The sequence below is a fragment of the Saccoglossus kowalevskii genome, chromosome 21 (genome assembly GCF_978046115.1).
Source record: "Saccoglossus kowalevskii chromosome 21, keSacKowa6.1, whole genome shotgun sequence".
NCBI classification, from domain to species: Eukaryota; Metazoa; Hemichordata; class Enteropneusta; family Harrimaniidae; genus Saccoglossus; species Saccoglossus kowalevskii.
The window spans coordinates 434,704-462,282 of record NC_140661.1 but is presented as its reverse complement, the minus strand read 5'-3'; the positions used below and the strand labels follow the sequence as shown (position 1 = coordinate 462,282).

The 27,579-nt window shown below is 36.3% G+C and overlaps 1 protein-coding gene across 1 annotated transcript; it reads left to right on the top strand.

The window, feature by feature from the left end:
- The first annotated feature begins 5,104 nt into the window (after window positions 1-5,104).
- On the top strand, window positions 5,105-12,473 carry LOC100372185 (kelch-like protein 40). The gene has a single exon (XM_006821446.3). The coding sequence runs from the start codon at window positions 5,105-5,107 to the stop codon at window positions 6,926-6,928; it is 1,824 nt and encodes a 607-aa protein (XP_006821509.2). The 3' UTR covers window positions 6,929-12,473.
- Window positions 12,474-27,579: the final 15,106 nt, after the last annotated feature.

Below are 27,579 nucleotides of genomic sequence, written 5' to 3'. Positions count from 1 at the left end.
TTTCATTCGTTCGCTCTCTTCATTACGTGAAAAAACATTTCATTCTCGACAAACTTGACATGCGTGTCGGACTCGTGTTCCAGAGCTAGGTAATTACTCTTCAATTACTGGTGTAAAGAAAATCTTGAGATTTTTGCGTCGACTACAAAATTATAAGCTATGAACTTAAAACCCCGAGACTTTTGTTTATACATGTACCATCGTGGGGATTCTGAACTTGAGCGAGAAATGTTGATACAAATATGTGGTGTTGCCTCTCACGTTCGCACATAGCACGGTGTCCAAGGTCTTATCTAGACCAGGGACGTACTAGAGATAGTACGTCCATGTCTAGACTGGCAAAGTCGGGACTTTTTTTTTTTGTTTTACAAAAAGAAATAATTAAATGTTTTAAGTCCTTTTAGCGTGATCGCGAAAGAAATCCCCGTGTGACTGCATATCCTATGTTCCACTTAGTCCGTTTTATATACAGTACATTAGGTCCTATGACTACAAATCGAATACAGATTCGCCTATATAAGGCACACAACGTAGCGATGACGCAATTTCATTCAGTGGTGTGGTGGGGGGTCGTCGATCTTTTGACAGGCAAAGAATACACATCAAACAACACGCTACAGAGTACTCACAAGTCTGTCGATTTATTCCTTCAAACACAATACTCTCCCCAGGTCTTTACAGTTCTTACACTACGTCTAAATACCCATAAAACGATTTTCTGTTTCCTTACTTGCACAACACAGTCAATATCTAAGCGGCCATCTTATGCACACAAATCTGAACCCCTTTGTTAGTGAAAATGAACACGATCAGGCAGCTATGCTTTGAGGTTCGATATGGCTTCTCGTCTCACACTGAATTCAAGTGAGGTCAAACTAAATTAAAGTTCTACATATGATTTTGGCATCTACACCCCGACTTTGCCAGTCTAGTCCTTATCCTGTTTTTTTCCCATTAAATTCAGGCAGTATAAATAATGAGTATAGCAGCATAATAAAACGATACAATATCAGTAATAATAATAAACAATAAACCTTTCCATATATATTTCCGACAAATATCCCGAAAAATCGCTAAATTTGTTTGGAAAAATGTCTACATAAAAAAACAAAGTTTTATTTCAAGAATTTTTCGTTACAAAGAAGTATGAAGAGTTTTCGTTTATAAGGCTGATAGTAAGTAGAAGTACAACGCATCTAAAAGATAGGCGTAGTATGTGAATGTCATTGCGCGTGGGCTTTCGGAACATAGGGATTTCGGAACATAGAGCTTTCGGAACATAAGGATTTCAGAACATAGAGCTTTCGGAACATAAGGATTTCAGAACATAGGGATTTCGGAACATAGGGATTTCGAAACATAGGGCGGTCACCGTCAAAGCATGGGTCCCTCCAGGGACTGTAGCTAATTCCTATTCATCTCGACAGTGGAGGTTAAGATTACAACCATTGTCTTGATTACCAGACTTTGGTTTATGAATATAAACACACACTCTAGAGTAGTTTTCTTTCGAGTCTATGAACACAGCCTCAAATTCTCATACATTTACAAGCTTCTTGAACATATACATGTACCATAAGAATCTCTTTTGTACGGTGGGCCACAAGTGACAGAATATGTTCAATTCATCACAGCAAAACTCTGTCACCTTGTGGCAAAACACTAATATTGCACATCAAAACTAATAATTTCACAAAGTTTTTCATTGGACAACTCGACCCAGTTCCCTTAGAAATCTCAACCCATCTATCTCCGATGACCCGCCGCCTTGACCTGACCTGGTCGATCTTAATAGCCCAGGAAAGTTTCTAGGTTCTTTGTGTAATTAGGTGTTCGTATGCAAGGGATTTTTCCACACAAAAACGACGAATTAGGCCGAATTTTGTTATCGGTTGGCTTAATATAACCCCAATGGATCGTATTTTTGTGAAAGATTGGTAGTTTTGTCCTGATTTGTAGGAATCTGAAAAACGCGTTTCACAACTTGTCTCTTATTTAGTTTTATGCGTCATTCAAGATGGCGGCCCCCATGTAGTAAATATCGTATTTATTTTATTATCACGTGTGCGCCAGCTGACTGTCATAGCATCATACTTCACCATTGCGCGTCAACTCAATTAGTTTATTATTATTACCGTTAATATTTTTTGTTGCGTTCGTTCGTCTCACTAAACAACGTCAGTTTTGCACTTTGGTAAGCAGAAATTCTACAATGTGGTGACGCCGAAGCTTGTTGTCACTAATATTGACATGTAACAAAAGGTGTGAATATCTGTAACAAACAATTTGTTATCTTTGAGGCATGCAGGCTTATATTCATAGCACCACGTCTGTGAGGCTCTGACATCATCAATATTATGGTCATGACCACCATCCCTTGGGCAGGCAACAAATCGTGATATTGCCCAAATGAACATGTGTTATTTATTTTATCACATCGAATAGACATCCACCATGCACATCAACTGTACATTTCTCACAGCCGCTCCCCCACAAAATAACAACACTTATATTTGTAGTACAACTATGCAATATTTTATTCTATATTTTATAACAAATGGCATATTATTCAATAGCATACATTCATTGTTTGCTGAAAAAAACCTGAAATAAACAGTAAATGCACGAATACTCTTTTTAGTATACATGTACATGTTTCAGCAGTGTGAATTACTTAATTTATAAAATTATTGGAATGAATTGAGCAATTCTCAAATGCAAGTTATTTCACCACTTGACAGATTAAAATGTCAGTGCTGTGGAAGTTACTGCAATGATTTTCCCACAAATATATTACACCGTCCATTCACAAGTCACTGAGCTTAGAGCATTCTCTGTGAGTATGGGCGTGGCATGGGTAGAATGTAGAATGTGTTGCAGTGATCCCGGTTGCGACGTTTCAGTGGCGGCTTTATCGTACATTTTTGCCTTATATGAAAATAATATCCATTCTGGCACGTTCGCTGTCCATTTTAGATCACTAAAGTTTCTACAAAACCTTAAAAGCAACCCCGAAAACAACAGCGGCTGGATAGCACCATTGTAGCAAATGACAATTTGTTATGCGCAGTATCGCTGCGCAGTAGTTCAAATCCATCGATTTGATTGGTCCAAACACAAAATTTGCATATGCAATTAATGGTATGGTACTGTATATTGGCTGATAATGCACGGTTACGCTAAATAAAGTGGTCCTTGAACATGAATTGACTACATGTTTAATACAGGAAAAATATTGGAAAAATTACCGAATTAAAAACATCTAAAAAATTATATAACCATAATATTGTTTTATGTTAATGACAGGATCCAAGTTGTGAGCGTCGGTCAGTCATTGATTGTCGTTCGCCACACAAACCCAAATGAACACACATGTCTTGTCTTCCATGTTTTTGACTTTGAAATGAAATGCGAACCTCCAACAAAAAATCATGATTTGTAAGTTTAACTGGTGACCAACTAGATGAGATTGAGGGATTGATGTAGGAAAACAAATGCAAAAAAACTACGAGGCACAATAAAAAATGTATGCCACCAATAACAACCATGTATCGTAGCAGCGTTTGAATTCTACCTGACAAAATTGCACCTGGGTTTGGCGACGACATACTGTATGGTATTGTAATTTTTCACTGGAGATCAATTAGGGGAAATGATAAAGGTAAATTCACTACGTTCAATTACCCACCATAGACTCCCGTCAGTCAAAATGACTATTTTGAACTATAGACATTAATCAGCGATTCTGCCAATGATGGAGAGATACATGTAGACTGAGGCCATATGGCGGTGCTATTACGGCTGGGTATTCACTCTTCCTTTATCTCCGCATCGATGGGAATGAATTTTAGCAGCTCTGCCTGGATCGCCTGCTTTTTCCTGTCTGGGTTTCTAGCTTGAGTTTTTGCCGACATTGTAGTTGGTAGGATAAGTTTTCCTTGTCATTTTTACCCTTGTGTCGTTTTCCCTTTTGTGTGTATCATTTTTTTTGGCGTTGTAACTTAATCGCTTGTTGATTTCGTTGCGTCACCTTTTCCAACTGTAATTCGCTTCCCTCATGCATGTTGTCTTCATTTCATGCTTGATCAATGTATTTAGAAATGTATAGATGTAATGACAGCACCAGATACTCGCTGCCACTGTGCAGGGTTATAATCAGAATTTACCAGCATAGAACCTGCATCCGTAATGCTTTTTGCCCTGGCTGTGTGCGGGGTTTGGGGTTTTTGCCTTGAAGGCGTGTGTTTTCACTGGAGTTCTGAGGCCTGAGATATTTTTTCAGAGCCATGCAAATCGCTGAGACTGACCACGTCGCTCGTATTTTCACAGCAAGGTTGTGCGCCCAGTAAAAATCGATTAAAGTGAGTTGCGTGTTTGGCATGAGTGGAAAGGTCACAACTCAGTTATCCTTGCTCAACTGGTTCATAACCAGTCTTGTGATTGGTTGTTGACAAATGCTGAACAGGCCAACGCCTCCAACTGTGCCGTGCGTCCGGGCAAACCGTTAATTATTCGTAAATTGAGTCAATTTGTGTAGTTTTCTTGATTTATTCTGCAGATACTGTATAGGTAAAATATAGGTAAGGCTTTGGCGAAATTTGAAAGAGCAACTAATATTCTTCAACCTGGTATTTTTTATAGATTTTATTTTTCATTCTGTTCGTCTGTTTTTTCCAGTTTAAAAAATGTGAGCTGGCTGGAGCCTTCATCCCTTGTCTATTTCTTACACTAGATACCAGCCGATACCCCCCCCCCAGCTCATAGGGAGTGCGTACAGTTGATCATAGTTCCTGAGCTCCCTGTGATTTAGCCCTACAAGACAGAGTATCAGTAACTTATGTGACATTTTGTCTTAATGGATGCCATAAACAGTAAAAAATTACACGGGTCATAGAAGTCAGAATTTGAGTTTAACATGAACATTCAAACTAAGAACACGTTGATGGTATCTATTGCATGTAAAGATACAAATGTAAGTTGTGTAATCTGACGAGCACTAACATACTCCTAACATATGCCTATATTAGGCATTTAACAAAATGTACCACTGACTTAGCAGTTTGATTAATATTGATCTTTTGTTTGTTTGTTTTTTTTTAGGATCATGGACAATGCAGATTGTGATAAAATTGATTTATCTTCTAGAGTAAATGAGGGTGAATTTGAAAATAGAATCCATGCGTCTATCTTGCTGGAAGGACTGATGGAACTGTATGAAAACCAACAGTTTTTAGATGTCACCTTGATTGTTGAGGATCAGTTGTTCTCATGTCATCGTAATATTTTGGCAGCGTGTAGTCCTTACTTCAAAGCAATGCTCACAAATGACTTACTGGAAAGTAGAAAGACAGAAATCACAATTAATGATGTTGATCCAAGAGCCATGAGGCCTATACTAAACTATGTCTACACAGCAAAGTTAAATATCACTAAGGATAATGTACAGAATTTACTGTCAGCTGCACATATGTTTCAAATGCATGCAGTGGTAGAGGCTTGTTGTCAGGTGATGGAGAGACATTTAGATGCACTTAATTGTATTGGCGTCTATCATTTTGCTGATATGTATTCTTGTGTGGATTTGAAAAATGCTGCCAATACCTTCCTCAATGACAATTTCATGAGTGTCTGCAAGGGGGAAGAATTTCTTCAGTTACCACCATCAGAGCTACTGGAGATAATATCTAGAGAGGATCTGAATGTTATAGCAGAGGAAGATATCTATGATGCAGCCATGATGTGGTTGAACTTTGAGATTGAAAGTAGAATCAGAGTCTTGCATCTGGTGTTAAACCATGTAAGATTAGCTCTCATTGAACCATCATTTTTTCACAATATCATTGCATGTAACCAATATCTTCTGTCAGATGAAAATTGCAAACAGTTGATGGAAAATGTCCGCAAGTTTCACCTGCTAACTGAGAAAGGGAGACATGAGTCTCTACTCAATACTCCTCCACGTTCCGGTATGTGGACTAATGACATGGTAGTGTGTGTTGGTTTGGATTGTAACACAAACAAAGGTAGGACTCATGTCCAGTATCATGATCCTACAACAAGCAGGTGGCATGCCATACAGTCATTACCTAAACCTATTGGTTTACCAGCATGCACAACAGCTGCTGCTGATAACACTATCTATGTAGCAGGGGGCATTCTGTACCCATGGGAAGATTCCACAGATCTGTGTTATTCATATGACCACAGAAAAAACAAGTGGTTGCAGAGACAGTCAATGCAAGTACCAAGATCATATTTCACACTAGAGACAGTTGATGGTCAGGTGTATGCTGTCGGTGGACTCAACACACTTCATGATGATCAGAAAAGTGTTGTTGATACGATAGAATGCAATGATATGAATTCAGATGAGTGGCACATTGTGACAACATTACCTGAGCCTGTATATGGCCATGCATCCGTAACACATGGGGGTAAAATCTACATTATTGGAGGAGTGAGAACAGGGACATTGATTTCCAAGAAACTAATGTGTTATGATCCAAAGGCTAACATTTGGAAAGAATTAGCTCCAATGAAAAACCCAAGGGCCTTGTGCAGTGCTGCTATCAAGGATGGTTGTCTTTTTGTTGTTGGCGGTTTAGATAGACTATCAAGATGGAACACAGTGGAGTCACCAGCAATGTGTCTTTCCAGCTATGAAATCTATAACTTTACAACCAATGAGTGGACGGAACATCAGCACATCAGTGGAGCCGGCCTATTTTTCCCAGTAATTGTCTCGGCCAATTCCAATTTGTATGCATTTCAAAATGGTCTTGGTGCTGATGGTAATGATGTTATGCTGTTATGGGATGAAGATTCCAGTTCCTGGATTTATCATGATGGACTTCTACCCATAGAAGATTGTCGATATGGTGTAACAGTGTCAAGGTTTCTTAAACGAGGAAAGGCATCTCCAACTTGATGATAATGTATAGTAACTAGATATTATCACACGTTAGCATCCACCGGTGGTGCTGAACACAGTCGTGATGTGAGACTATCACAATATCAACTGCTTGAAGTAAAAACGCAACGCAACATTTATTTTTATTGTTGCTGAGCAAATTGTTATTCAGATTTGTAGAAACACACTGAATATCATAACCAAATATTGCCATTCATGGTTAAATATCATAAAAGAGACCAGGATTTAGATGCATGGATTTGGATGGGATAGGTGGGTGGGGGTGTAATACACACATTGAAAGGACATTGGTTCCTGTTATCCATTCGTAGACAGTGCTATGTTTTATGGTCATGTGCCAAATTTATCTGTTGATGAAACAAGGAACTTTAAATATGCACACGTTCATTGAATTACTGGTACAAACTGGCCCCCTCCAGGTTGAACAAACTTTCAGCCAAACTGGTCAAAAAGTCACAATTTTGTCATGGAATTCCATATATGAATAATAATACATGTTTTTAAGCAGATCAATAAATTTAGCCTTTGGTAATTATTGCCAGGACTTTAATGTAGGTTCATAATTGAATCTGAAACTATTTTGTGTAATGTTAACATATTGATGTTATGGAACAAAAATTTAATAATCTGCAAATGACAGTATAAAATGACTGTTAGTAGTGTTGCAAAGTATTTTGCTAATAACACCTGTCGTTTTGGCATGATGTTCGTTCTGACTTTAATACTCAATTTGACTGTCCATGAGACAACATAATATTACAAACATGAGCAATCAAAGTACTTGTTATTGTCAGTCAATGACATTGTATGCGACTTGTAACAATACCACATATTTGTGGTTTTGTATGGAAAAAAGGTGAGAGGCACACATAACTACCTTGGTATTCTGTTTGCACAGCCTAGGTGTCAGCCTTAGTAGTCTGGTTGCACAAGTTACCCGGTCGCTGCATCAAATGTTATGCATGTGCATGAAAATTCATAATTGATATTTGACAATCATAGACAATTAATTAAACAAATGAATTTCAATCAATCACATAGCAGTATGGCAAGTACAGACAATTCAAATAGTTGTGATAGCAATGAAGAGTCTTCTGTATAACAATGTCATTTACAGTTTAGTTGCACAGTATATGTCACAAGCTGTGATAATAATATTAACAGTATGATTACTTTCATTGTTTATCACCTATTATTATAAGACCCAAGGTGTATTGTCCCATTTTGATTTAGCCATCACTTGTAGGAATCTTTATCAGGTCAATCTCTTAGAAAATACATTTACTACTTTGCCTCTAACATCTTGGATAATAGGATGTAGGGAAATGTCTGTCCTCATTGATGTTGTCTCCGGCGTAAACATTTTTGTGGTTACAATAACTCAGTGTTTTTACTAATCTGATTTAAACCTGGATATTTGATTTATTAGTTTGTGATCTCAGCAAAATTTGATATTCGTAAGTTCTTTGTATTTTTCAAGATGTTAGTGAAATTTCACTACAAATTGTCTTGTTTTTGTAATAACAATAACACTCTCGGGAAATCTTGTTAATCATTATAAAATGTTAACCAAGTTCAATTTTGGTGTGACTAGCATATATTCTTTTCAATTTAGATTTGGCCAAAATAAAACATTTGTTCGACATAATTGCACAGAATGAAAACATTTATATTGCTGTCTGATCAAGATAAGCAGATGTTTAGTAATATTCTCTCAAAGATCTGTCAGTTAGTGTTGCAAGATAATTACTACAAGATATGTTAATTTCATTATGCAGTATAATCGCATTTTCCTACTAGCATTTTTAACATCAAATTTTGCTCAGATATATTGCTGTTTTGTTTGGTAAATTTTATTAGCTCAGCTGTCGACTTAGTCGAGCAGAGCTTACCATATGAGTGATTGTCCGTCGTCCGGTGTCCGTCGTCCATGTCAATGTTTTACATTTTCGACTTCTTCTTGAAAACTACAAGTCTGAATGCTTTGATACTTGGTGTATATGTACCTTGGGTAGACCTCTCTCAGATTTGTTCATTTCATGATCATATCTTCAATTCTCTAATTTTGGTGAATATTTTTGTCATTTTGGGTAAAAAGTGATATTTTCGACTTCTTGTTAAAAACCGCAAGTCCAATTGCTTTGATACAACATATATAGGTACTACATGTGGATCTCTCTGATTTGTTCATTTTGTAATGATATCTTCAATTCTCTAATTTTGGTGAATATTTTTGTCATTTTTGGTAAAAAGTGATATTTTCAACTTCTTGTTAAAAACTGCAAGTCCAATTGCTTTGATATTACATATATAGGTATTACATGTGGACCTCTCTCAGATTTGTTCATTTTGTAATGATATCTTTAATTCTCTAAATTTGGTGAATATTTTTGTCATTTTTGGTAAAAAGTGATACTTTCGACTTCTTGTTAAAAACCACAAGTCCAATTGCTTTGATATTACATATATAGGTACTACATGTGGACCACTCTCAAATTTGTTCATTTCATAATGATATCTTTAATTTTCTAATTTTGGTGAATATTTTTGTCATTTTTGGTAAAAAGTGATATTTTCGACTTCTTGTTAAAAACGACAAGTCCAATTGCTTTGATATTACATATATAGGTACTACATGTGGACCTCTCTCAGATTTGTTTATTTTGTAATGATATCTTTAATTCTCTAAATTTGGTGAATATTTTTGTCATTTTTGGTAAAAAGTGATACTTTCGACTTCTTGTTAAAAACCACAAGTCCAATTGCTTTGATATTACATATATAGGTACTACATGTGGACCACTCTCAAATTTGTTCATTTCATAATGATATCTTTAATTTTCTAATTTTGGTGAATATTTTTGTCATTTTTGGTAAAAAGTGATATTTTCGACTTCTTGTTAAAAACGACAAGTCCAATTGCTTTGATATTACATATATAGGTACTACATGTGGACCTCTCTCAGATTTGTTTATTTTGTAATGATATCTTTAATTCTCTAAATTTGGTGAATATTTTTGTCATTTTTGGTAAAAAGTGATACTTTCGACTTCTTGTTAAAAACTGTAAGTCCGATTGCTTTGATATTACATATATATAGGTACTACATGTGGACCTCTCTCTGATTTGTTCATTTTGTAATGATATCTTCAATTCTCTAATTTTGGTGAATATTTTTGGTAAAAAGTGATATTTTCGACTTCTTGTTAAAAACTGCAAGTCCAATTGCTTTGATACTATACATATTGTTCATTTTCTGATGATATCTACAGTTCTTTAATTGAAATGTGCATTGCTAACAGCGGAGCTATCTCAGCCAATAGGCTGCTTGTTATTTTTAAAAACATTATTTTTCAAGTAAAAACTCAACATCTAAGGACTGTATTTACAACTTAACTTTACTGTTTGCATAGAATCAAAACGTGGAGAGTGACTGGACAAGGCTTGCTAGCAGTGATTTTCAAAGTGTATTCTTAACATTTGTAAATTGCAAAAAAGCTAATCAAAACATATTTTTGAAAAAATTCATTTTATTTTTCCAGTTAAAAAAATGTGACTTCACTTTCGTGTTGTGTTGCCTACACTGACATTGGCCGGGAAAAAACATAAAAACAACTATACTCTTTCCTTAGTCAAGATGTAGAGTGACTGGAGGAGGCAACTATGAACCCTACCAACAATAGAACATTGACTACAGCGAGACCATGACAAATTTGTCGGGCGCTGTTATCTAACATGGAAAATTTTACATTTTCTTTATAATGTGTCTAAGGGACGACGTCAAAAGATCGATATCGGATAAAAAACTTATTTCCTTTAGTTTGGGGGTGGGGGGTTTTGACCTCAAAAAGTTTCCATCCTACAAAAATGATTTTATTTTTTAATGAAGTCAAAAAAATCTTGGAATATTTGTAGTTTGTAGTTTTTTTTCTATCCAATCATGGACAGAAATAACCGAAAAGGGAAAAAAACAGAAAAATGGTTTGGTTCAAGTGTAAATATGTGCGTCAAACGAGGTGCATTTGTAAAATCTTTTTACACCCACCCGACAACCAACTGCTATGCAATACTACTGTTCGATTATCAATTTGTATTTAATGGTTAATGTAGTCTGACGCCATGACCAATATTTATCAATTAAGTTTCAGTGGGGGGTAGGGGGGGTTTGGAAAAAAACTAAAGGAATTAAGTTTTTTATCTGACATCGATCTTTTGACGTTGTCCCTAAGTTAGTAACATGAACGTAGTAAATGTAGCGAACGTTTGGGGATACCGTCACGGTTGCTATAGAAACCGTTCTAGTCTCTCAGGGTTCAACTCGTGGTTATCAAAGCAATTACTACATTCACGTTACGTGATCTCGGCACGTGCCGAAACTTTTAATCCTTTGTGTTTGCAGAGGGATTACAGCAGTTGCGTTCACGTTATTCAGGACCCACTTAGGACCGACTCGGCTTGTGCCAAAATCACGCCCTCGTCAGTCGATCTGTTATTTGACCCAAACATGGAAAACGATACGCATATGATGATAATAATAATTGCTATATTGGAATTATATCCATTTGTTGTTATGGTATTTATTACAAGTCATCGTGCACATGAACAGCAAAGAAGATTTGAAAAACATTTTTTTTTCACGTCAATGTAGCATTGCAAGAAAATAGCAGTTGCAGCAGCACCACATAAATATGCGCCGCTGACGACAGTTTGCATTCATTACTCCAGCATCCAACCATATACTCGTATATGTGCATTTCCTGTCATCGTCATTTCATACTACGGTAATATGAATCAGCATATGTTCTCTTAAATTTACCACCGAGGGCGTGATTTCAGCTCCTGCCAAGCGTTCAGGCAGCAAATCTCGGTACGTGCCAACTCGGTCCCGAGTCTCGGCACATGCCGAGATCTCTAACGTGAACACAACTAGTATAGTATCCCATTGCGTTCTCAGGATACTTTGTCTGCTTACCGCCAAAATTCCCACCAAAATTCTGTCTCGTTTTCGTTTGTATGCGCCAATCATTAGCGTTGTTATATTTTCGGAACGTTTTTGGCATGGTATATTCTAGAGTACTAACACGTTTGGCGCTTCTCCGACTAGTTGTCACCAAGACAAATGCCGCTCCAATGTTAACAAATAAATTAACCAGGCAAAGCGCTGTTGTGAGAAGCCCGATTCAGGCCGTCGCTGTAATTCCTCCTATGGTAGCTTCGTAACCTGATGCTTGTTACACATACCTTCCTTTCTATGCTCTGTACGATGTCAACTCATGAAACTATTACACTGTAGCCTCGTTATAACAAACTCATTGGGGGAAATACAATTAATTTGTTATAGTGAAATGTTCACTATATTGAAGCACATAATACATTGAGTTTGTTGTGAGCGGAGACATGCTATGTGTTCATTATATCAGGAAATTCATTATAAAGGTGTTCATTATATTGAGGTTACAGTGTATTTAACAATCCATATTTTATATCAAGAAGTATTTGCTGTACAACGTATTTAGTATAAATAAACAAGTTTGAATTACACCTCACGTCTGTTCATGGAATGTACTAACGGAGTACCTTCAGTGGTCTGTTCAACTCAAGAAAACACATCGCAATCAATGTCCGATTCAATAACAATTCCGCATGTTTAGTCAGTTCGTTTTTAAAAGAACACCTCAACGCCTAGTTTTGCGATATAAACTTACCCACCACAAAATTACAGAACTTAGTAATACATGTAGTTACCATTCACAGTGGATAGTGCCTTATAAGAAGTAAATAAAACTTACAATACAGAAAACTCAAATCTACCTAAGCTAAAGGGCCACATGGTAAAGGTGTGCTACTTGAACGTGTCTTGGTGAATACCTGAGCCAACTCCACAATGGAAAGTCCAGTAGTCGCTGTGTGTGTGAGTTTGTCACCTCCTGACACAACGACCAGACCGAGTCTGTGATAACCAGAGAGACGTCTATTAGGTAAATGAGAAATTAATTAGTTTCTCGACTTCCAGTAATCTGATGTTAGCACATGATCTAATACAGCACCATCACAAAACACGTGAGCTGTTGGATCATGCATCTTGATTGTAAGCTCCCCCTGTGGGACATCCGCCCCAAAGTATACAAAGCTGAACCAGAACCTATCTGGAAACTGTGGCTCAAATCTTTCCCCCCTGCATGGCAATTGAATGTTTGAGTCTGCCTTAACTTCCAGTAATGCATAAGGTTGCAGACTGAAAGACCGCTAATTTATCAATGAAGTTAATGGAGAATAGTGCTTGCCAGTCCCTATAAAAAACCTTGTATCAGGAATGACAGAGTGTACTGTGGCTGTTCACCTAGAGTCTCCCTTAGTTGATGATGAAACCACTCATCTATGTATGAAACTACCACCTTCTTGCACATCGTTGTAACAGCAGTGCCAAGCAGAGGCTGAACGAAAGTACTTGGAACTGGTTGGCTAACTTTGGTATGTGTAGGAATGCGGCATCAAAAACCCTATTAACCCACATTTCATAATGGTAGAAATGCTCACCACATGCGTGCCACAGATATTCTTGACATCCAAGACATCTTGAACGACTTCCCAATTTAAAGTGGTGAGAAAACTTCTTATAAACTTCATCACTGAATGGGTTGATGAAGCACAGCTCCCGCTCAGCTAAACGAATGGCACACTAATGGAAGTTAACCGACTTGGCAGCACCAACATTTTCAGCCTCTGTCTGCTATCGGAAAAGTGCGAAACTGAAGATTCTATATGCATTACCCATAATCCCCAGAAGTGCTGTGCATCGGGGGAGGGGGGGTCAATTGAATGGCAGTAGCAAGACCTGCTTTGGCTCACTTAAAGCGCGTTGGTCGTCACATTTCATGTGAATAAACAATGTTTTTTTACAAGCGTTGTATACGTCGCTCTGAGTCCCATATCGAACAGGGCGCGGCACGACGACTGTCGCCCTTTAAAATCACTAAATAGTGATAGTAATTGTTGTGATGCAGTGTTTCGTAGTTATAGGAACAAGGTTATAGAAGGAATAACTGGTATTCTTGGTCTTATCAAAAACATATATCATTACAGATATGCTCTCAACATGCCAAGCTTATGTATCCATAACTTGGTTGGATGGGTAGACAGCGCATAATAACATTTGTTCAAAATCATATTATTTTGGTTTAACCTGTCGCACCTAGTAAGTGCTAAATGTAGTTTATTGCTGAGAGGGAGGAGTCCATCATCAGTATGTCCGTCCATGTGTCCATGTATCCGGGGGGGTACTTGCAAAAAATACTGACAGGGGTGTGTAGCTGGTTGTTTGAAACCCCCCACCCCTTATCAGACAGAAATAAACTAAAATTGCCTACCCCTTTTCAGACAAAATGTGGATATTTGACACCCCTTTCCAGACAGTAAGCATAAATGGTACCAAGGGAAAAGCAGGTGGGCTTGAAAGCAAAATGCAGTCATCAAGTTTCACATGCATGTTTATTATCACTTCTCCCGGCGATGGACTTTGACGATCGAAATGAAGTTACAGAAAGACAAAATCAGCTTCATTTTCCTGATTGTTGGATCACTCAAGCTCTAGTCACAGTCTTTGGAAAATATTGACCCATTTTCAGACAGAAATAATGAAAAATGATATCCCCTTTCAGACAGACAGGGTAAAATAAGATACCCCTTTTCAGACAGAAGTGGTGAATTTGGAACCCCTTTTGGCGGCACATATACATATAGCACTTCAAAGTGAGAACCCCATGCATGCATCCATGCGTCAATATATGCGTCCGGACCTGTTAAAAATCACTGTACTACTTTTATGCATACATTGCGGTATTCCCACAATAAGCTCCCATGCTCCTAGTACATATATGTCTATAATCACAAACATAGATTTATTGACTTTATTTGTGTTTTTTTACTCTTTATTGAGCTTGTCAGCATGGCTATATCTAGCTGGCTATTAAAATGCCTGGGAATTGCGTGTTTAGGTGTTTTTGCCAAGCTTCAAAATGTAAATTGTAACTAAATAATGCATTTGTGTGTATCGATTGTTCCAAATTATATTTGAATATAATTTAGTCACGACAAGGGGAAAAGTCTTGTTCCTTTTTTTAATTCTAAATGTTAATTGACATATATACACCTGCTTTGCAGTATTTGTCAGACGTCGTGATCTTGGTCTTGACAACCAGGAAAAATGAACATGGCGAACTTCTTTCTCCTATGTCGACAATAATTTGAGCGAAATGATTTAAGCAATGCGTTTGACCATACACTAATTACTGCCGGCGACTCTTCGTTAGATACGAAATATGCCCCTTTTGACGTAGCTGGTCGGCGCGATCAACTGAGTACTGTACAATCAGAGTCACTTATATTGTGGTCAATGTATTTGGTTGAAATGCTGACATCTATTGCCACGGTACTTTCCGCGATCTCTACGTCTACTCGATTTTTTTCCAAGTTTGTGAAAATCGAGTTTGACGTCTGGCTTGTCTTCTCGTTATTTGTTGGGTTACTGGGTATGTTCGTACACTGACGTGTTCAATCCATTGTCTATGTGAAAAACAAATCAAAATGTGTTCAAGGGCGGTGGTCGTCGCGCTGCGTCATGTTCGATATTGGACTTGTAGCAACGTACACAGCGCGTGTAAAATACATTGTTTATTTACATGAAATTCGAACACGTACTGTGTGACGACCACCGCGCTTTAACATTCTATACGTTGAACTATAGCGATCAATAAAATAATAATTCAAAATCATATAATGAGTTCGATGAATCGTAAATCACAGATACATGTACTAAATGATAGTCGTGTGCAAGTGAATTGACATTGACCTGTTCAAATGGGTAAGCCAGGGGCGGATCTAGGATTCTGGAATAGGGGGCCGATAAGTTGGCCGATGGCGCGAAGCACTGTTGGTTGTTAAAAATAGGGGGCGCGGCCCCATCGGCCCCCTCTAAATCTGCTCATAATAATAATAATAATAATAGACTATGTATTAAATATTTCCGTAAACAACTGTATGTCGACATCACGTACTAGACGGTGTTGAATATTGCTGTGATTTGTATACATATATTTCTTCCATTTATTCATTTAATAATGATAATAAATAAAGGTTTAATTAAAAAAGGGCATAAATAAAAAGACACCAGTAATTTTTTTGGCCAGTAGACAAACACATTGAGTGACGTGCCATTTTACATGGGCATTTAGATATCCATTGTTTTTTTTAATTTTATTTACTTTGTTATAAGTGTTACAAAGTAAATACAATTAAAAAAAACAATGGATATCTAAATGCCCATGTAAAATGGCACGTCACTCAATGTGTTTGTCTACTGGCCAAAAAAATCACTATTTTCCACTCCAGAATAAACTGAATATCTTTGAACAAACCGACACTGCCAACACTTATTGTTATGAAATGACTGATATCAACACGTATAACGATAGGTGCATGTGAATTTCACAATGAAAGAAATTATTACATGTCTTCTCATACCCATTACGTATATTAATAATACATGTGGTAAAACGTTGCTTTCTTACATGTTACCACCACTGTTTGCTTGGTCTGATTGGGATAATATCGCAAAATATCGACAGCCCACTTATTACGCAAATCAAATTGCAAGATAAGTTCACAGAAGTGTGAAGTCAACACCAATCACAAAATAATTCAGAAACATTTAGACAGCGTAATTAAAGACAATTGCCAACGTGCTGCGCAATCATTTCCTGTTTGGCCGACGCATCGTAGTCAGGGAGCCAAGACCCACTAATACTCAAGAACCTGACACTATCTGCTATACTTTTTCTGACTATGTTTTTGTGTTTATGGATATTTGTTGTTTATGAAATGGGATGTTGGCAAGCTGAAACCTCTTGCGCAAATTTGTTATAGCTGTTTTGTAATAAGTGCCCCTGCAATATAAAAATAATATAAAAATCGAAATTATGTTTCACATTTCGAAATACATAAACTAACTCAATGTATTTTGCCAAGGAAATGCTTAAATAATAGTAAACATGGTTTTATAACTTGTTGTTTGAATAGTGCACAATTAATATGATTAGCTCATGTACATATTAATGAGAAAATTTGCATATTTTTTAATTAATGTATGCGATTTTTAAATACATTTCGTTTAAAACTAACATCTCTTATTTATTCTAGGATTAACTGATATTTTTGCAATTTTTAGAGGCAGAAATTAAGAGAACTACAATTTTAACAGCAAAGAAACAAAAATTATCACATATATATTATCTATCATAATAAAACAATAGCATATAGTTACAATTATAACATTGTGTAGCAGCTATCTTTTTATATATTTATTAACACACAACATCCCCCGGAGGGGATGAAAAGGGTTACAAATCAGATATTAGTAAAAGAAAAATAACCACATAAAAAGTAAGGGAACAAAAAGGCATAAAAAAAAAAAAAAAAAAAAGATAATAATTTGAATACAAGGAATGTATTACTGGCTTAGTTTATGTAGGTGCTGCTGTCTTGTATTAAAACAGTTTTTTAAATATTGCGCTAAAGGAATAGACATTTTCTCGTCACTTAGTAATGATATGAATTTATTTTCATTACTAAATTTGTCAAAATTTGGTATACGTTTATTAGCTACAATGTAAAGTTTTAATCTTATTTCATTGTAATGAGGACAATTTGAGACAAAATGTTGTTCATCTTCAACATGGTCATTGTCGCACATATTGCAGACTCTGTCTTTAAAATCCAATCCTGTATGCCGGCCTGTTTCAATTTTCAGACAGTGGTTGCCAAGTCTAAATTTTGTTAAGGATTTGCGAAGTTCACTGTTTTTCATAATTGTTAAGTAGTTTTCTTGTTCTATTTTGGTTTTAAAAAGTTTGTAGGTTCTTAGTTTATTTTTAGAATTTGATTTTTTCCTATTGTCATTATTTATTTCAATTTTCCACTCAGTTGTAAACTCTTCTTTTAATTTCTCATCAATTGTTTTTAATTTTGATAATGAGATAATATTTGTTTCATTTAGAAGATAAGAATGGTTAATATTTTTAATATCAGATCAAGTTTTTTAAACCATTTACTTTTAATAATTTTATTGACATAGTATGCTTCTTGAAGTAGAGTATTTGTGGAATTTGCAATACGATTGGCATATTTTATCATTTGTTTCTTAATAAAAGAGTCAAGAGGTAATTTTCCCAATTCACTATATATTGCCATGATTGGTGTATTTTTTGAGATACCAAGAATGTACCGATAGTATGTAAGCTGAACATCCTCTACAATTGATTTTGTAGAGCTTTCTTCTCCCCAAATGTCACTCCCATACACAATAACTGGTCTGATAAGTTTATCAAATAGTGACAGTAGTATGGACATGTCCAGATTACCAGATCCAATTTTGGTCTTTAATGAGAATAAAGCTTTTATTCCTTTTCTTTTTAGGTTTTTCATTGCATCTTTAAATTTACCATTTGGACTCATAGTTAAGCCAAGATAATTGAAATCTTTAACTCTTTAATCAGAGTCTGAGATTACAGCAACTCGTCCACATTTATCTGGGCCCCCTGTACATTTATCTGGGGCCCCCTGTACATTTATCTGGGCCCCCTGTACATTTATCTGGGCCCCCTGTACATTTATCTGGGCCCCCTGTACATTTATCTGGGCCCCCTGTACATTTATCTGGGCCCCCTGTACATTTATCTGGGCCCCCTGTACATTTATCTGGGGCCCCCTGTACATTTATCTGGGCCCCCTGTACATTTATCTGGGCCCCCTGTACATTTATCTGGGCCCCCTGTACATTTATCTGGGCCCCCTGTACATTTATCTGGGCCCCCTGTACATTTATCTGGGCCCCCTGCACATTTATCTGGGCCCCCTGTACATTTATCTGGGCCCCCTGTACATTTATCTGGGCCCCCTGTACATTTATCTGGGCCCCCTGTACATTTACAAGCAACTATGCAGGGAATGTTAGCTCGCAGACAGTGGGAGTTCACACATTTGCAATATGTGGACTAAGCAGTGCTAGGTTAACTCTGTTTTGTCATCATTACAGGAACTAGCTTTCCGCTCTCCACAAAACGGCCAAAGTTAATAACGGGTGGCAAATCTATATCGTTCATATGTGCTCGTTTGTATATTAACAGCTGCTATAGTGCTCTTAATAAATGCTGGTAGAATGCATCTTCAGTTGGAGGCAATGCTCTCAATTCCCTCTTGCTTGTTGCAAATAAATGTTCTCGAAGTGTGTCAAGGGATTCAAATCCTGTGAGTATATGAAGTTGAACAAACGTTTTGCTTGCTTGGTCAATAACTCGTTGTGTCACTATGCCGTCTTCACCTTCATTTCCAAATGCAGCCAAGCAATCCAAGCTTTCTACAAGGGAAAGTGCAACCTTTGCTGCCTTTTGCTTCCCCTGTCGAAATGGGTAACTCACAGTGTCACTGACAGTTAACGTGTACACAGCCAAGACAGCAGAAGCCAGATTTTTGGGACTATTTCCATATTTTTGGCACAGGGCCGACAGCCGATCATGAATAGACAGAAACAAGCCCATTTTCTCAACCCACAGCTCCAAAAGCTTGTCTAGCATACAATAATGATAGAAACAACATTAAGATGTCAGTATCTGTTGATGTGTAGTATGCCAAATGTGCAATAAGTCTGGTATCTGCTTCTTCGTGACACAAGCAAGATAGTTTATCAATTGTAGCAGCTATATCATCTTATGTTAGGGAAATGGCTATTCCCTTATCCTCCATTGTTCCTCCAAGAATCAGTGTTTGGGCACTAAGGAGTATTCCATGATTATTTGCCCATGCCAGTGAAATTTAACAGATGTGCCTTATTTTGTGTGTTCTTTGTATAATGTCTCCAATTTGGATTTTCTAATCCATCTCTAGGTACATATTCTGGCATATATTGTGACTGTTCTCGTCTTATCCGTTCATCTGCCTTGAGACTTTCAGAGGGATCAATATCATAACTATCACCCACAAAGTGAAGCTTTCTGATCTACTGTAGAGTACTTTATTTTCGCTTGGAATTTATTTTCGCTATTTTCGCTGAAGGGATGATTCCGTGAAAATAAAATCCAGTGAATATACTATTTTTCCTATATTTAACATCAAACTAATCAAAAACCAGTGAAAATAAATTCCATAAAAATGTCCAAAACGCCTTTTCAGCAAAAATTAATCCCGGCAAAAATAAAGTATTCCACAGTATGTTGAACAAAGCATTCATATTTGAATGCTTCATGTTTCTGGTCTGTGTAAAAAACAAAGCATTCTTGTAACCACGGATTCATCTTGGTACATTTTCAACAAAGAACCTTTTGATTTGGTTGATTTTCTGTCTGTTGAATATGTTACAATGTTTGGTGGTTCAATTTTAGACAACATCTCTTCCTCTGCTTTTTACATAGCTTCAATTTCGATTTTCTTTGCAATAACAACATATGTGGATTTTGCTTTCATACAAGTTGCAATATTTATCAGATCATCCTTGATTGTACAAGTAATCATATCAGCATTAATACTGTTCTTCATTTTCTTAACAATGTTAAGTTCTTCAATGGATAAATTACTTGAATCACCATGATGACTGGAAGTTGAATGTTGCATATTCACCACTGATTTAATGCTTTCAGAAACTTTTGTCATTACTGGAGCAGATTTTATGTACTTCTCATGTGCATCAGAATTCTGTGTTATTCTTTTCAGTAGAGACGTCTTTCCCTCTTTGTTGTATGTCTGCTCCAGGGCAAGGTCACTCCATACCCCATTGAAGATTCCTTCTGTCTAATGGACTGTAAAATCCCCTTCCAGAAATCTCTGGTGTACCTCTAGAAATTTGTCAGACAATTGTATCATTTCATGGAGATATATAGCAGGCATATCATATAATTCCGATGTCTAGAGCTCACAATGTATGGGAGCATATTCTGCATATATTGCTTGATCGCATGTTGCAACTGTGCATTCTTGACTGGTGAAAAAATCCAATGAAGTTTGAACAATCTCTGGATTGGTCCATATCCAATAATCGTTCCAGCAGATTTCTTACCGATTAGTATCTCATAAAAGGAGTTCCATGCTTGGGGAGTGGTTTCTCTAGTATCATCTCCAAGTAACAACTGCCCTGTTGGTAGCATTCGCAGCAAATACCAAACAATGCCAGTTTCTGGGGATAAGTCTGAATAGAGCAGTGAAATGTCGGAAAGAGATCTTGCTTCTCTTCATGTGGCATTCTGCGTTCATGGAGTGTTGTTTGTCTGCCTTTTGGTGGAGGCACCGCGGGGAGATCAGAACCATGTATCACTCCAGTATACTGGTATACATTGTGTGTTGTTGCATGCAAAGTCTTGCCATCCTTTGTATTTTCGAGAAAGTCTAAATTATCAAATGCACAGTGCATGAAAACACCTTCACTTACATTAGAAGGGATAAAAAAAATCTAACTCGTTCTACCTGCTCTTCAACTGAATCTGCCATAGCAGCAACATATCGCTGAGCATCTGAATAACTTGTAGTATTACCAACTCTATTGAACATTGTTAGTAGCTTCTTACTTCTCGTTTGTCTCACTATGTGGAGTACAAGTCCTACATGCTTTGGCATTGCAATGGAGTCGTTTGCTGCCATGACATCCTGTGCCAAATCAAGGACCTTCCTTTTTAGTTAATTTGTGAGTAACACTCTACCATCTGTCCCAGCTTCTGCACTGCTTACCATCCATGCAAGGTAGTTGTATAACTCGGCTGACACAATTTTGTAGGCTTGCTCATAGGAAATGTCTAAATCATAACGTAACATCAACTTGTCGGCGTCTGTTACTATGCTTTTTTGCTTTAGACTTAATAGCATTCCTCGTGTATTTGGCTGATGCATAAGAGTCTGCCTTGACAGTTTGGATCTTTTGTATGCCTTCCTCGTCACTACTGGTATCAGACTCCGAAATCAGCTGTGTTTCTTCAAGTTCTTGTTTTAACCTTGCTGTCATTGAACATAGTTCTTGAATTGTAATATAGGAAGCCCACTTGACATACCCTTTTGTGTCAACACCTGCACATCAGATCCAAAATTCTTCAAAATTCTCTGCTGCAGACTTTGACTTCTGTATGTATGTGAAATTTCTACACCATTTTCAGGAAGAATTTCACGATATATATCTCTTAGTTGTATCATGTAGTATACACCACCCTCAGTTAATTGTTGTGTTATTTCTGAGATCAGCATTGGAAACGCTGCATCATGATATGATTGCTGAACATTAACATTTTCGGTAATTCCTTTGCAACGCATATTCATAAAATCATTCATACATGATCCATGGTACCTAAAGTCAGCTGCAATCGTATCAGTGTGATATGTGCCACCATGACCTTGAATTTTGTGGAGAATTGTTGAATCTTGATACTGTTTAGTTGCAATTAACACAAGAGTATGTCCTCCTCTCGAATCTCCTAACCGGAAATAAACATGCCATGAATTAGTGAAATCAGAATATTATGATGTGTTACAACTGTACAGTTTTTTACTAAGAATAATGTATTGCACTGCTATTTAAATAATAATAACAATAATAATAATAATAATTGATTACATTATGAGATGTTTTTTTCTCTTGTGGAGGTCTTCAATACGTGTCAGGGGGAAATCTCGTCTCGTCTGTATGTCACGTCTGCTTGAGGTACCGGACGTGGAAAGTCACTTAAGCTTTACAGTCAAATAGACGCACACAACGAAATACGTATCAACTCTCGTCTTTAGTTGGTCAGTCGAGTACTCTATAACACACATCGCCCTGGGGAAAAGTCCCCAAGACTATCGCAAGGCTGACCCAAGACTGCGTCTCTCGTGGTGTTCTCGCCAAGACACTTTCAAAACCTTAACCAATTACAAAGAAGTTAAAAGACTCTAAGGCGTGGCCTTTATACACACAGCCAATCACACTAAGTACTGAACATGTCATATCTTTTGATTAATCGTTCACTATATTACTAACTGGGAATACCCAACTGTCAGAAATAGCGGTCCGGATGGCATCGGTTATATCGTAATTAGTTCCAAATCACTGAGTCAATTTCCCTCCAGGACCTCGCATGAGTCTAAATGATGACAGATATAACACAGCCATTCACAAGTAATCAGCTAAATAAGTCAGACAACAGATACGCGAAAACTAATTCATAACAACATCATCACTTAGTTATGCACAATTTATTATACTAATTATTTAGCATGCATTTCTCTTGTTTCTAAACTTACTTCACTAGCCTACTAAGTAATTAGTAAGAATCTATGTCATTGGAAAATACTATTTACTGCCTATTCACTGTTTTTTTTTCAAGTAGCTGAACAAGGTAGTACTCTGGCTAACACCAATTTACTTAAAGAGAAAAATACCCGATTAAAATACAAGCATGTTGTACACAAATCACATTCGCAACTGCGTAGCTTTCTTTCAATAGCAGTTTAGAATAATTAAATAGCTAATTAGCATATTCATTCAATCGAATAATTGACATGTACCTTACCGGTACATATTTGTTACCAATACTAAATTTCATATATTCATCTGCAGAACTTCCACAGATGTTGTAGTGTTAGGCCATGTTATCACACATTCGGCATAAAATCGTTCTTAAAGAGAGATAGAAAATGCGATAGAAAATCATGCATCATAAAGCCCAATACATATAGAAACTGAAAGTAGGGTTGAAAAAAGTATAGCAGCTGGTGTCAGGTTCAACCTTTTTTGTGCACTTTTCAAGGTCTGGCTCCCTGGCTATCGGTTTTCGCGCCACGTCCTTGCATACAACTTCTTACATATCATAAACTACATGGCCTCTGCAAAACACATTTCAAACAATCACCCGACGTTTCTCACTCTTTGAAAGCTGACGCGGTTAGCATGGGCTGATCCGGTATCTAGTTCTTTAAAAAGTGTTAGTACTGTGCCAGGTTTAATTGTTTTGCAATTGTCTCTAAACCCGAGCTGTTCTTTTATAAACAAGCCATACATGCAGTCCCCGTTAGTTATCAAATTTAAGATATATATAGTTTTGTTTATAGTATTATAATAGTAAACATGTCAGGAGTGTAGATCCAGAAGATGATGCTTCATTATGATGATTTTTTAACATTAAAATGATTGACATCTTGTATCTGATCGTCAAACGAGTACTTGTGCGTATTGAAAAATATTGCCCTTAAACAACATTAATTAAAACAAAATGGCCACCAGTCGGTCATTTTGAATACATGTATGTATATAACATGATGTAAACAAATATATACAATTTGAACATAATCAGTCAAGCATATCAGAGATATGGCTTTAAGATAAGTGCATTCATTTAAAAATAAAAAAATAAAATGACGTGCAAAATCCATCCATAAACGCCAATATCGAGTTATGGAATGCCAGAAATACTTGATTTCTGATGATTTTTTAGCACAAAAATGAATCAGATAGTCAAACCAATATATCTATGTTATGATTTATAATGAATATATAAAATGTGATCATAATCAGTCAAAGCATGACAGAGATACAGATACAGCACTAACACTGCACTCATTAGAACACAATGGCCGCCAGTCGACCGTTTTGAATTGGATCTGAAAAATAAAATGATAAAATGCATCAAGGTTCCATAATGTCCAACGTATGTACCAAATTTGAATAAAATCCATCCATAAATGCTTGATTTTGATGATAGTTTAGCACAAAAATGGCCACCATTCGGCCATCTTAAATTAGATCGTGAAACAAATTAATGTGCGAGGACTATTAAGGACAGATATTACAATTATGTACCTTATAAGGTGTCCTCAGTTGTTTTGGAAGACATTTTCTGAGCGATGGGGAAAACATATTGGGTTGAGAAATATCTGATGAAACAATTCTGTTGGGAGATCCACATGAGTCATTGTTGCCTAATTTTTTTGTTATTGGTAACTAAGCGTGTTATTTATATCTGCAAATGTAAAGAAAAAAATCCACATTTCAAACATCTTTAACAGTTTGTTCAAAATATTCAGAACACTGAATATGTTATTGCCAACATGAAAGAGAAATTAAATGCACATATTAAGAAATGCAACTCCGGATTCCAGAATTCTGCGTTTCAGGGTTTGCCTAAAATACAGGCTAAATATAGATTTTGACAAAAATGTAAAACAAATAATATTGATAATAAGTTGTGGTCTAAAGTGAGGTCTACAATACCCTGATAACAGCGAAAGTTTGGAACATGTCGGGGCAGGAAAATATTGCTAATTCATGGGGAACTCATTTTCAGGATCTTTTCATGTATGTTAAAAATTATTATCATAAGGAACTACTGTGACTAGCTTGATCTTCGATCATTCTAACTTACTTGACTACTTGGATATTATCAATGTAATAGGTAAGCTACAATTGGGTAAGTCAGTAGAACCAGATTGTATCACTGCTGGGCACTTTAAAATATGCTAATATGTCTTCATTAATTCATGAGTTTCTTGCAGATAATTTATAAAAACTAGAGTAGTTACAATCCTTAAAGTAAAAAAGGGAACCTGATGTCTATAGATTTCAGCCAAAACAAAGACAGCTTAAACTTTCAGTTGCGAGACATGACTAAACAAACGCAGCAGTGATACATTTCGAAAATAAAAATACAGAATAAACGCAATCAAAGGCGCCGACCACGCGCGTTGGAAATAAATAGAACACGTTGTGACACAGTTAGTCAGTTTCACTATGTTAAGGAATGTAATTTCGTTCAAATTTTGTTGAGATTAAATGGCCACCATCTTGGATTTTCAAAATGGCCGCCATAAAATACATAATTTGCGATATTCCGCCTTCAATTCAACCTAGAAACATAGTTAAATAGGCTAATACTATGTTTTCTGGGTCAAGGAACCTAATGAATGCCCCATAATAATGCCTAGAATAATAGAAAAGCAACAAACAATGTAATTTAAACGACTATATTTGTGACATAACTATATAATACATGTTATAGCAAGAATGGAGTATTGTTAATTATAAGGGTGAAAATAGAAGGACCTAATAGGTCTATATATATTATTAAGGATATGCTTTTTACAGATCTTCATCACTGTCATGTTATATGGATACCCTTTGGGCAGTACATTAAGCACACACAATTGGCTAATGCATCCTTCACTTCCTGTGTTAGGTCACCATCCTCTGTCAGTTCCATCATTGCTGAAACGATGTCACAGTAAACCTTTATGTACTGTTGAAACCACTTAGTTTTCCCTATTCCAGAAAATCATCATTTGCACTGAAAAAAGGAAAGATATCAAAATGTAGTAATTATGCACGATGAATGCTTAAAGCTTAACAAATAATGGCATCGCATATAGACCTGAAGAAGTTAAAAAAATAAACTATCAATAATATGGCTTCAAAATAAAATTGACCACGAATGTATGCAATTTAAAATCCAATGTTGAAAATAATTCAAGCAAGCATTGACAAAGCACAATCTAATTATTATAAATATTTAATGCTGTTTCCATCACTAGCAACAATCAAGAATTTCGGGTGTAGATTTGTTAAAATATTACTATAATGCGATTAATTGTTGTACTGTAATGAGCTAAACATTTTTTGTTGAATCACTGAAAAATGTTAATGTGAACCAAAATAAGTATGTAGATCAATACATTGTATAAAATCATGCAAGCCATCTTTGGGAAACAACTGTTAAAATGACCTGCACCTGTAACACAGTATGTATGAACCTGATACAAAGCCCTATTAATCTGAGAGAAATGATTCTGGACACATTTACAGTCTGTGATTTCAAGATTTTTAACAAAATGACCCTTGATTTGATCAAAATAACACAATCTATGGTATTACCATGAGTATAGTACTTATGTTCAAACTTTCAACTGAATCAGCCAATATGTTAGTAAGGAATTAGTATGTAAATGAAAGAAAATGGTCATCGGTCAGTCATTTCCATTTCAATATTGAAATCTGAAATCCAATATGCATGACGATGATACAAATTTTAATTGAAATTGCCCTGTTTTATCTCTGAGGAACAGTCACAGTATCAGAATTTAGCAATTTTGAGGACCAAAATGGCCACCAGACAGCCATACTTAATCAAATGGTACTAACAATTGATGTGCATATGAGAGTCATTATACATGGTCTGTGTGTTAAGTTTGAATGTTATCAGTAGAACACTAATTAATAGTCTATATAGTCAAGTACATCAATTTACCCATCACTCCTTTTTCCTTCTGTGAATAATTCTTTTTCTTTTCTTTTCCTTTTCCGGCGACCTACAGAAAAATAAATTTATTTACATAATTATTTGAACTTTTTGAATGTACTTGCAATTTTTCTTTTTGCATACATATGTTCACAAATTTAATTAATGCCATTTTTTGAAGTGTTATTTGCATGTTGGGATAAATATATATAAAATAAGAAAACAACTTTCTCCACTTGAGTGAATATTTTCAGTTTGATTTATATAGAACACTGAACATGTCATTGAAAATGACACAGTCCCCGTTAAATTTTTGAAAGTTCTTATTGTGCTCGTCATATTAAAGCGGAGGGTTCGAC

Bases quoted from the DNA above. Each gene is read 5' to 3' on its own strand.
- LOC100372185 (XM_006821446.3), top strand. From the start codon at position 5,105: ATGGACAATGCAGATTGTGATAAAATTGATTTATCTTCTAGAGTAAAT.